The 12,490-nt window shown below is 28.9% G+C and overlaps 1 protein-coding gene across 2 annotated transcripts in view; it reads right to left on the bottom strand.

Moving 5' to 3' along the window:
- The window catches only part of LOC123012145 (calcitonin gene-related peptide type 1 receptor), a 159,825-nt gene that overhangs the window by 93,956 nt on the left and 53,379 nt on the right, over nt 1-12,490 (bottom strand). For both annotated transcript variants that reach the window (XM_044409974.1, XM_044409967.1), the window contains exons 4-6: nt 12,115-12,221; nt 11,937-12,028; nt 6,736-6,862 (exon numbers count right to left, since the gene is read on the bottom strand). In XM_044409974.1, coding sequence (XP_044265909.1) covers nt 6,736-6,862; nt 11,937-12,028; nt 12,115-12,221 — 326 coding nt within the window. The remainder of the gene's footprint in view (nt 1-6,735; nt 6,863-11,936; nt 12,029-12,114; nt 12,222-12,490) is intronic.

Below are 12,490 nucleotides of genomic sequence, written 5' to 3' on the forward strand. Positions count from 1 at the left end.
TAAAACGAGTGAAATATCCAAATATTTTTTATGAATTTTTTAGTTGAAAATTTAAAGCAAAGAGAAGAAAAAAAGAAATTAAGCAATCAAAAATATTTTCGTTTGAAATAAGAAAAGTTCTTTGGACGTGTTTATTATACTGAATCGAACTAAACGGCCCTTAAAGAGCTCACATTTATCATATTTCCTTATCTGTGAGAATTACCAGCTCATTCGGCACACATATATCACAAAGTATAAAACAGGTAGAATAAAATCGTTGTCAAAATCTGAAAATAGCTCAAGGCGAGTTATATAGATTAACGATAGTTGCCCGCTACAAAAATGCGATAACCTGCAATTAAATGGGAAATAGACATCGTTAATACATTTCACGAGATAAATTGGCGAAGAGATATTTTTCAAAGACCCTTTCGGCTCATTAAATCTTGTCATTTTCTGGGGCTACAGTTATTTTAGGAGGGCTTTTATCAAGTGCAAATAATTAGGTAAAATTTCCGAGGCTTCCTTTTAATTACGGAAAAATCATCTTGCAAAGTGGTTTTATGTAGTTTGACACGTCGATAATCAATACTTGTTTTATTATTTGATGCTCTTTTCTCGTTTCGGAGGAAATGAAGAGTAATTAAATTAGGAGAGGGTGAAACAGTGGTTAGCCAGCCGTCCCAAAAAGTTACTTTTATTAAACTCATATTTATCTATTGGAATATTTGGCCTGGGAATATGAAATCATAAAATATGGAGTAAATATAATTTTGTAAATAAGTAAATATAATTTTGTAGATATGTTCTGAAAGAGAATGTGAATATTTCTGACATTTATCTTTATGTAGCAATAAGAAAATGTTGTGTTAATAGAAATACTACATTTACAATAAATCTTTGGTATAAATACATCAAAAAAGTTCTTTTTAGTTTAGTATGCTGTACTGGTAAGACGTGTCTATGGCCTTGACGACGAGTTTGGTAGGCACATGTTCATGGATTAGATCGTTTTACTCTACACCACGGCTGATAGGAAATGACATAATTTCTCAGATTTTGCGGTTTTTATTTATATAAAAATTATATGTACACATACTTGAAATGGTTTCCAAAAGGTGGTTTGGGAACTTGACCCGCAAATTAAAGAAACCGCATAAAAAAACTTTGACAAACTAGATTTTGTTGACTCGTTTGTTATCACACTAACAAAGCGTAGAAAGCAAATTTTTTTTATTCAAATTATTATTCCAAATTATTTGCTTTTAAATAATTGTTTCAGTATGCTAAAAAATCTTATACGTCACACGACCAGTAGACGCTTTGATAACTTCGCTAGTTTACGAGTTTCGCCCCATCGGGCTTGACCCATAATTCACTAGCTCGTCCATAAAACCACTCTAGTAACGTAAACATCTATTTTCTGTTTCCATGTCACACCAAGCATTTTGTGTAAATGAAAACAGTTACACAATATGCAACTTTGTAACATTGTTTTTGACAAAATTTTATGCAAAACTTTTGCCATCATTGGATACATACTGTCTTTTCTAAGTAAGAAATTGTTGTAGATCAACGTATTTTATCGAAACTAATGCAATTTGAACTATTTTCAAACGATTTGAGAACTCGCATACGTCAAATGTCGTGAATTTTAACTGCCAAGTATCATAATAAATGTAAATTAAAAAGCGTCAAACAGAAAAACTAGTATAATTACAACCTCTCGTTGTGATACTCGTGCATTGTAACACTCGCTACTGCCTGACTCGTGTTGTATCACAATGACAGTGTTCGCAACACTTGTTTTTTTAGTATGCTATTTGAGAATATTTGCCCAATTATTTTGCAGTTAGTATGCTGTTTCTGTGATATTTCTAACAATTGAAAAGTACACTTAGTGTGCGATTTATTTATAAGTTTAGATCAATATCGGAAATTAATTACATGAGTTTAAGCAACCTCTTCGCTTCACTAACTTGATGATAACAACAATCAAACTGAAAACGGTTGGTTAATTGTCAAGAAACTTTTGGGAAACACAAAGGTAAGACAAGATCGCTTTCAAAGTCCTGACAACGACGTTGTGTAAGATACATTAAATTTAGTCTTAAACAAACAATTAACTGGTAGCTCACATTAGTTGTTTCACAAGCACAGCAAACAAAATATTGCATTATTATAAAAAAAAAATAAGTGGAAGAAACGGCTCAAATCTCTTTTTTTATCCAGACATTTATAAATAATTCGTAATGTTTACTTCAGAGAGAGTTTCCTATTACACCCACGAATAACTTACCGAAAAAGGTTATAAAATTCGAAAAACAAATATACATTATTCAACAAAAATATTTCAGTGAAAAAGTTCTTTATGAGATGTAAAAAATCATCCCTTGACATAAACGAATTCAAGTCCTGTGAACTTATTCCTCTTTTGCTCCTTTGGGAACGTATACAATTTTAGGTTTTTCTGTTTAACTTTAACTACATATGTGTCCCATTCTGGGATATGTCGTCAACTTCTATGTTTTCAACAGAAAACTAATTTTCCTATTGCTTATGAAAGTTTTGGGTCGTTCCGCGTCCGTGTTATATCGAATTTTTAAATTGGAAAGTTTGAAATTTTTGTATATGAATATCAGCGCTTGTAGACATTTATGACTGTTTCATGTTTGGATTTGAATTTCTAAATCCGATAAATCACAATACTGTAGACGTATATCTAATGCGATAAAATAAATTTTACTCCTATCACTTTGAAATGTTGTGAATAAAATTTTTCTCTATTTTGAAATGTGTTTAAAATCTGTCATAGATTGGTTTAGCTGAAAAATAGGGAAATAGAATGAGAGAAAATCGATTAAGTGATTGATGATAAAGAACGTTATTCGAAGGTAGCCTCTAAAAATAGTGACTGATACCTGGGTCTTTCAGAAACGATAAAAGTTTTAAAAAAACACGTAATTACTTGAGTTTTTTTTTTCTCTCTGTATTCAGAGTCCATGTTGGAAAAAGGGTATGAAGTTCGACAGTCAAAAAAAAATTCAGATTAGCAGCGAGTAGGTGAGAAAGTATAATATAATTAATTTCCATAGTTAACTTAATTTAATAATACCTAAAAACTTTAAATACAAAACTAATATTAGTAATACCAACTTTTAAAAGTTTTAAATGAACGAATCTACTAATCCGCTTACTTTAAATTTAGAACATTAAAATTGAGGCAATTGATTGCTGCAAACAGAATAGTCAAAATTACTGGTGACCTTTTGAGGAATATAAATATAACATTAAATGGGTCGTCTATAATAAACATATCCTTAAATATTTGTAATAAAAACATGTCTCCCGAGACGAACCACTTGCTTGTGCTGTTAAGTAAAACTGTTTGCGAAACTCAATATCTTAAAACACGTTTCAAAGTGTTTTAAGTTTAAAGAACATTTTACATATTGTTTGACGAATGTGACAGAATTAAATTTAAAAACAACTATTTTCCACAATAATATGCTCACCGTGTAATTAATTACAATCAAACTAAAGTAGTTTCTGAACTATTTAAAAAAAAAACATAATATAACACTCTTATTTAGTATGTGTAACCCCATGTTAAACAATAAAAGGAAATTTGTAACAAATGTTGGCACCAAAAACCTAAAAAAAATTGAAATTCGTACAATATTTAATTTTAATCTTGTGTGAGTGGCTTTTCATTATTTATATGATCCTTTTTAATGAGTAAAAAATAGGAAAAATTTTCGTTAAAATTGTTATAAAAAAACAAAATCTGCCAATAAAAAAAAAATTGTAATAAACTCCAAACAATGATTTTATACAATATAATTTTTAAAGAACGGTAAGCCCTGTAGAATTTTTATTTAAGGCCAAATTCCAAAAATTAAAAAAATAAATTAGATCGAAATAAATTAATTAAGTATAAGCTGACATTTTTTTAATGTCATAGTATTATGGACACTTATTCACCATTTAATTTTAGATTAATTTTATTTAAAAAATTTTTTTTTTCAATTTATTTCAAACGCCCATAAGTAATTTACAATAAAATATAAATAAAGTATACAATATTACATAAAACACAGCGTTATAAAATGAAGAACTAATTAAAATGTTAGCTTACCTCTGAGATTTTGTTTAATTTTTTTATAATTGCTAGTAAAATCAATATTGTTGCAATATACCTAGATTGAAGTGTTGACAACATCTGTCTCGTGGATAGTTTTGAGCGTAGAGAGTTCGGTATGTAGTCACATCTAAAAGTGGTACATTGGGAACTGGATATTTATAGATATTAAATAAGAAGCATTTCAAATAAGTTTGACTGTCCACTTAAGATTTTGTGGATAAAACAGATGTCAAAGTAGGTTCGTCTTAAGGTTAGCGGCTGAAAACCAAAATAACTCAAAAAATAATAATAATTATCGCTTACAAATAGTATCTTAGATTCAAAGCACAGGTATTTACAAACTTTTTTTGAATATTTTCAAGTCTTTTAATTTGCGAAATACAATAAGGAGACCTGATAACACAGCAGTAATCTAAAATACTTCTGCCAAGCGAAAAGTATAAAATCGTTAGGGGACGAATATTATTAAAATCTTTTTAAAAAGCCTAACATTTTTTTGACCTGGAGACAACAGAATCTATACACTGATTAAATTTAAGTTCACAGTGAATGACAACACCAAGATCTTTAAAACTAATAACATCAGCTAATACAGTATTATTAATCCTTAACTCAAAACGAGAAACGTTGTTTTTTTTTATATAAAAGCAAATAGATTTACATTTTTCGGCGTTGAGCTCCAGGCCGTTTTTCCGATACCACTCAAAAGTACCATTTAAATCGGTTTGTAGTTTAATACTGGAAACAATAAAAATTTAGAAAACTCTATTATCTTTTTTTATGTCGTTAATAAATATGAGAAAGAGCAAGGGTCCAATATGAGAATCTTGTGGGACAACAGACGTTGTGACATAAAATTCAAATATGTATCCATTACCAACTTGAGAGCGACCAGTGAATTGAGATTCAATTCAAGATAAGGCCACAAGGGTGGCCTATACCGTAATTTTCTAACTTAAACAGAAGCCTTTTGTGATTCAAACGCCTTTGAAAAGTCAGTCAAACACTAAACCCTGCCCTAGAAAACTAGTGACAAAATTTACAAATAAGAATAAATTTGTGGTGGTTGAGTTACCCGATAAAAATTCATGTTGTTTATCTATTATAAAATTCTTAAACAAAAAAGATAGTTTAGTAGTAATAAATTTTGAGTATACACGACTGAATACAAATTAGGTAGATCTGTAACTGGTTACAACCAAAATTATTGAGAAAACTTTAATTAATAATTCGGCACAATATTTGACAAATATCGGCGGGATTAAGTCAAGTACCAGCAACAGTCAGGCCCTTCAAACACTGTCCAAGTTCTTCGGAAGAAATATGAAACCTATTACAAACAACAGCTTCAGAATATTCTAAATCACTATCATCTAAAGGCAAAGATAGTTTATAAACAGAACAAAAATAGTCATTTAGAAAGAATTAGTTTTCTTGGTACAGACATGTGCAATATGTTCTACTTTTACTAAAAAAAATTGAAGTAAATTTTAATTGTTGCAAATTTTTATCATCAACGGATCAGCAATGTCTGAGTCAAAAGTTAATTTAATTTTAATTTTTAATTCAATTTTAATTTTAATTAGCTGAAATAATAAGTTCATTTTATTTTTGCAACTTGGTTTCTTTCGTTGTTGAAATTTAGAAATTAGCAGAGTTGTAATTGCTTGTACGTTACGGAAGAGGGAGCATACGAATGACTGAGGGAATTTTCAAGAACTTCAACCTGGGAGTTGGTAGGTAGAGTCAAGATATATTTTCTAATTTGTCTAAATTCATCAGGTAATTTTCTTTTTGTAATTTGAGCACTTTACAATCTACATAAGTTTAGGGTTTATTAATTTTCCTTGCGTAATCAGTTATTAAGTTAATTATTTCATTAAAGTTATTTCATTCATTTATTGTCAATGTTCTGATGAAATCTAAGTTTTAAAATTTAGTTATTTGACAAAATTAAGCTTCTTTAAAACAAATTTGCCTCTCATCTAATCGTATTTATAATCACATAATAAATCAGATTGTCATGCTAGTAAGACATCTGTTTTAAATTTTACAATTTGTTTACTCATCTTTCCTACTTTATTCCAATTTTATATCTAGAGAGTAATACAAATATGTCTGTTAAAATTAATGTATAATTAAATGGCTTCATAAACAGCGCAGCTTTTTGCGGATTACGAAAGGTAAAACTTCAAGAGCATTTTAAAAATGCACACTTTAAAACATTTTCACGTTGCCTCATCGTAATGCACTGAATAGAATATTCTTGTAATGTAGTGAAGAAACGTGTATTAAATTTTAAAAGCAACAATAATATATAAAATTTAATCCCAGATTTACATTCTCTCGTTTCTTATTCTCAAAACTCAAAACAAAGTGGTTTATCTATTTAATTTTAATTTTAATTCAATTATTTCGAGACTTTAATTAATTAGTAAAAATCAAGTCGTATTTTAGAACAATCATAAATGAATGAAAAGTGATATGGCTATAGTCCACATCAGCTTATTGAGAAAAATAAAAAGTAAATTGTTCCACTCCACTTCGCTGCTGCTTACCACCATTAAGAGACAAATGAAACAAAGGGGAGAATAAATACAATTCTTTACCTTGTTTTCGGAGAGGACGTCCTGGTCGTTAACCACCAGACTGTACCACAACAGCCACAAAAAGTTGTTCATTGCGAATGAGGAGAATAAATTCATGTGGACTGTAATCCGGGCACACCTTAATGATCTGGAAAGATATTGTTAAATACACTATAGAAGTATACAGGTCTCAGTCTAAAAAAATCAATAGACGCAAATGGCAGGTAAATTGTGTAATGTCTTAATTTTTATACTAAAACTCTAAGAACATTTGTACAATATTTAGTTTCAATGTTGTTGTGAAACACTTATTATTTAAGTGATGTCGCTTTATTATAAAAAGAAATTAATAACAGTAGTAAAGGCTTATACAAACACAAAATCTGCACTTGCTTCTACATTTTTTAAAGAAATACGAGTACATATACATAAATACGAGTATGTACAAGTAATGAGGCAATAATTTTAAAAAGGAAAGAAAATGCCTAATAAAGAATGTGCATTAAGAATAATTAAAAATTTATTTATTTATGTTGGTATAGCTGGTGTCTTTTTGAAAACTTAATTAAAGCAACTAGAAACGGCATAAATCATTTGCTGTTTTATAAATTAATAAATTTGGAGGCGTATTGAACCAACCCTGCAATTAATTTAAGCGGTCCTTTGAGAGATCCCTCGCTTGGGTTGGCAAAACAAAACCACTTTATGTCTGCAACAAATATCTGGTCTGTGCCTCACACACCGTGGGTTTGCAAAACTAACTTTTTAAATGTTATGTACAAGTATCATTTGTTTGGAAATTATGCCGAAAATTTAGGTAACAAACAGTTAAATACGCTAATAAGTTGAAAAGTTAAATTTGTATTATACAGAAATTTTTAGAATCTTGACAAAAATTTAAGAGTTTAAAACCACTCAGATCTGTGGAAAACAAAAGAATAGTATAACTATGAAGGTAACATAAAATTTGGAATTTTAATTTTTGAGTAAAACAAAACTTAATTTTAACTCAAATTTTAAAACGTTCCACTTTAATCAAAGATTTCTATTTTTGATCTTACAATTATATATTTTTTAAACTACATTTTTTTAATGTCACAAGGTTCGAATATACCAATTCTAAAAAATACCAATGTTTAAATCCAATTTGTTTATTTTCTAATTTCTTAAAAATTAAAGAAAAAAATTTATCTTTCAGCCATGAAGTTAAAACTGTTTTTTGCTTAAGTGTTTTTACCTTTTACCATGATGTTGTCTCTTTCGCTGGTTCAGCACTTTCTGGAGAGGTAGATTATTATAGACCATCAGCATTCGAGATTTTGTGCAACTAACTGCACTAGTCATCGACTAGTTAAGTTAATAAACACTTTCAAAACTCTTAACACAAATTTCAATACCGACGCGTGACGTTTGTTATGATTTTATTGCAGGTGTCCTAATTATTTTGTTCATTTACTTGATAATTATAGTATTGCTTTTTATTCTCGATTTGAATACGTTTGCGGATAAAATAATATACATTATTTAGAGTAAAAATGAGTTTAAGTGGTTCAGTTAAATTATCTGCCTCATTGCGTTCGACAAACTAAAGTTCAGCTTCCCCACTGAAACTGTCACTTTTACTCCTAATAACATAATATAGTACGTATTATTCTATCGTTGTAAACTCGCTAAATCTCATTACAAATCAGTAAAACAGCATGTAAAAATCAGCAACATATGCCCATATATGACAATAATTTGCAGAAAATATTGACAAATATGCCTCAATATAAGAAAATATGAATCTTTATGAAATATTTTTAATAACAAAAAAAATCCAATAAAATAAAAACAAAAAACAAATTTTTTGACATTTAAATTTTAATTTTTTTTGACGTCAAAGAATTAAATTCAAGTACCTAGCATTAAAAATGGTAAAGATTAAATAAAATTAAATATTATACAAGGTATTAGCGGATTACAATTCTAATCACTAAGAAAATTCGTTATGAAAAGTCAATTTGAAGACCAGACAAATTCCGTATTCAAAAACTTTATTTGTTAATATTAAAGCTTACGTGTTTCACTTTTTGATTTTTTTAAATTCTATGTAATATGTATTTCATATTTTGAAGTTGTCATTTCGATAGTTAAAAGATCTATCAAAATGTGTAAAAAAATTAAGGGTTTCCATTAAAAAAATGTCGATGACGTCATTACTTAAACACAAAAAGTGTAAAATATTAAATAATGTAGATTATAAATTTTTTATACAGAAAAATGAACTGTTCAAGCATTTTTGCCAAAACAAAATATTTTCAGTTTTAATAAGATTAGTCCATAATTTTTCCGCTCAGGGTATATTAAATAACTATTTTTAATATTTGATAGTTGCCCATGCAGCTTTTTAAAAATATTTTAACCACTGGCACTTTTAATAAAAGATAGGTAAAATTGCCATTCAAAGAAAATGCTAGAGAGAAAAAAAAAGATTAACTAATCACTAATTTTAGGTCAAATCACTGCAAGCTACTAATCGTTTGCGTCCTGTTTAAAAGAATTGCAAGATTACTATTAGCTAAAACTCTCAATTTTCAACTTTTAATGGAATTTGCAGTAAGAAGTTTGCGACCTGAAAAAATTTGCACAAATGTGCAATGTTATACAAAAAGTGATCCAGAATGACTGAGTCTGTTGGCAGTACTGAATTTAATTATCAAATAGTATTTCTGGCTACTTTAACTTCCGGTAACCTGCCATTGAGAGCTGTGTATGACAGTCACTGTGAGTACTATTCAAAACTTGAAATCTTAAATCAGTTTTTAAAATTGAGCTAGAACATAATACACAGGATGTCCCAGCGAGTTGGTAAAGTCCAATATGATGAAATGATAAAATTTTAAAAGATTTATACAGAACATTGATAGACACTAATCTAGTGCATCACCTGAAATTATTTTCAATTATACAGCATGTCCCAAAAAGAAGTTACAATACAAACTTGTGTTTTTAATAAATGAGACACCGTATGCTTCTTGACATTTTTGGATGTAGATTTTTATGACAATGTTTTTAAGCTAAAATTTTATTGGTCGATTTTGCTTAGTTTTAAAAATAAGACGTTTTTTAACGAAAACATGCACGTTTTAAAAACTTATTCACAAAAACTGAGACAGCTAGAACATTTTTTTTCTTATTTTTGCAAACAAGAAAGTACAGAATTTCAAGCTGTAATAATTTTTTGGTGTTTTGTATAGATTAAAAAATGAAGAAGTTTGTTTTCATTTAAAAAAACACAAGTTTGTATTGTAACTTATTTTTGATACACGCTGTATAATTGAAAATAATTTTAAGCGGTGGACAAGATTAGTATCTATCAATGTCCTATATATTTTTTTTTAACATTTCACCATTTAAAGATCACTAATGGACTTTACCAACTTGCTGGGACATCCGGTATATTCATGGGGATGGCATAATTTAGAACTGCAATTTATGACCCGAATACTAGTTGGCAATATTTGCTACATAACGACATAACCAAAAAAAAATTACGTTAAATATCTGTCAATTAAATCATTTCCGGTTGTAGAGTTGTAAAAGTACAGACAACAGACTCAGTCATTAAATAAAATTGTTTTTTTTTTAACTCTAATTTGATGTTTTTTTTTTGAGAAAAATTAACTCCACAAACCACCACATAAAAAAATTCGTCGTTCAAACTCGATTTTTATCGTGTGTCGTAAAAAATTAATTTTATCCGAATAAAAAACTCCTTGTCTAATATTACAATAAAACAGTTTTTAAAATAATGTTAATCCTTTTTTTCAAGTCAACTAAAACTAACCAGAAAAACACAATTTAAATTTTGTGATTACTCGTAGAAGTATGTTATGTCAACATTAAAATTTAATTGGTGTTTTCTTTTGATTTTCAATTATTTTCCAAAGTACTTTTATGAATTTTTCACATGCCTTTTTTAATGGCGTCATCTTTGATCTTCATGCCAATTCATCTTCAATAATACATAACTTAATCGACGTAGATATATTTATTTTTTGTTATAGTTTAGTTTAAAAAATATCTTAATTACAGGTTTTTCTTATATTTGTAATAACGTCACTTATATAAACAATCAATGTCGATATAATTTTCTATTGTTTATTCACTATTACGTAAGAAATGGATATTTTGATTGTAAGAAAATATTATAGCACTCCCACCCCTACTCTACAACATCTGAAAACTAATGGAGATTTCAGCTCAGACAACAAGCCAAGCATGTTTTTGTGGACTCAAAATTAATGTCGGAGTAGCGTTCTGCCACTTGTTGAAGCACATCACGGTAATAATCCATGAAAAATTTTGATTAAATTTCTAAGAATAAGTGTGTTAAGCAACTTCAGGTAAATAAGAACGGCAATAACTTCCGATTAATTCCGGAAGCGGAGTTTACATCGTAAATAACAGCAAAAGCTTATTAACCTCCACACTGTTCAAAGCAAACATTTTGTAAATTTCTTTTCAAAGTGTTGAAAGGCTGATTAAAATTGCGTAAAATGAATGCCATTCAGTATTCAAATGAAGCCTTAAAAGACTTAAATCGCCTAAAATACATGGCAATCCAATTAAAATATTAGTGGCTGCTTACAAATGCATTAAATTGTAATGGTTTTCTCTATTTCAATCATTAGTAATTAATATTTTAAGCTCTAATCTACGAATAGAAATAACTATTACTCAGTTATAATTATCCTCATGCAAAATGTAATTTTGCCTCGATTGCCTTTCACCACAACCCAACCCACAACATAATCGAATTATACGTGTAAATTTCTATAAAAGCAATGTACTTGTTTGAAGCCACCGTTGTTATTTATTATTTAATTACCAACTCTGCTCTAATGATTTGAATTCGTTAGACTGAGAAACAATAAATAAAAAACAATGTTCACCAAAATTAAACAAAAAAAAAGTGAAAACAAGAAAAAAATATATAGCCGGTCGTATTAAGGACTTCCTGTATACATATTATCAAATTTACAATTGATATCACAACTATACATACAAATCGAAAAATGTTGTCTTACTTTGTATCCTTTTCAAAGGAAGTGAAAATCAAATGCTATTTTCCAAGCCATAACAAAGTTTACTTTATTAATAGCGGGTTGATGTTGTCCGGAACTTCCAAAGGTTTACACGCTGACTAATAAGGTTATGATGTTGCGAGAGATACTTACTTGAAGTAAGTGAGTAGGGCAAGTGACACGAGAAGAGCCACCAGAGACACTCCGTATCCCACACAGTATATCAATATAATCTGTTGACGAAACTGAAACAAAGGTCGTTTATATGAAAACTAAACTACTCATATTTAATACTAATAAATACCTACATCATTTATATAAATTTACTTACTTCAAAATCTTCGATGTTAATACAGGTGGTGTAATTTACCCAACTTTTATTAAATTTTTCATTAAAGATCCATGTGCCGTCTTCCTCGCATTTGTAAAAGACGAGTCCTGAAACAAAATGTTGCTGGAAACTTTTGGAAAGCCTCGTTTATCATCATTATATTTCTGACCGGTCGTTTACCTTTGATATGAACTCGAAACTCATAAGTCATAAATCTATCAGTTCTTAGATATTCATTTTATTTGCATAATGCAGAATGTCTGAGTAGCTCTGAGCACCACAACTTTAAGTAATAAATTTATATGAACGTAACAGCAGTTTGCTAAAAGATGCACATGCATCACTGGAGTTTCCAATATGTCGTACCTTCCCAAAA

This window comes from Tribolium madens, unplaced genomic scaffold (assembly GCF_015345945.1).
Source record: "Tribolium madens isolate multiple individuals breed KSU strain unplaced genomic scaffold, Tmad_KSU_1.1 Scaffold_19;HRSCAF=116;Tcas5.2_LG9, whole genome shotgun sequence".
Classification (NCBI taxonomy): domain Eukaryota; kingdom Metazoa; phylum Arthropoda; class Insecta; order Coleoptera; family Tenebrionidae; genus Tribolium; species Tribolium madens.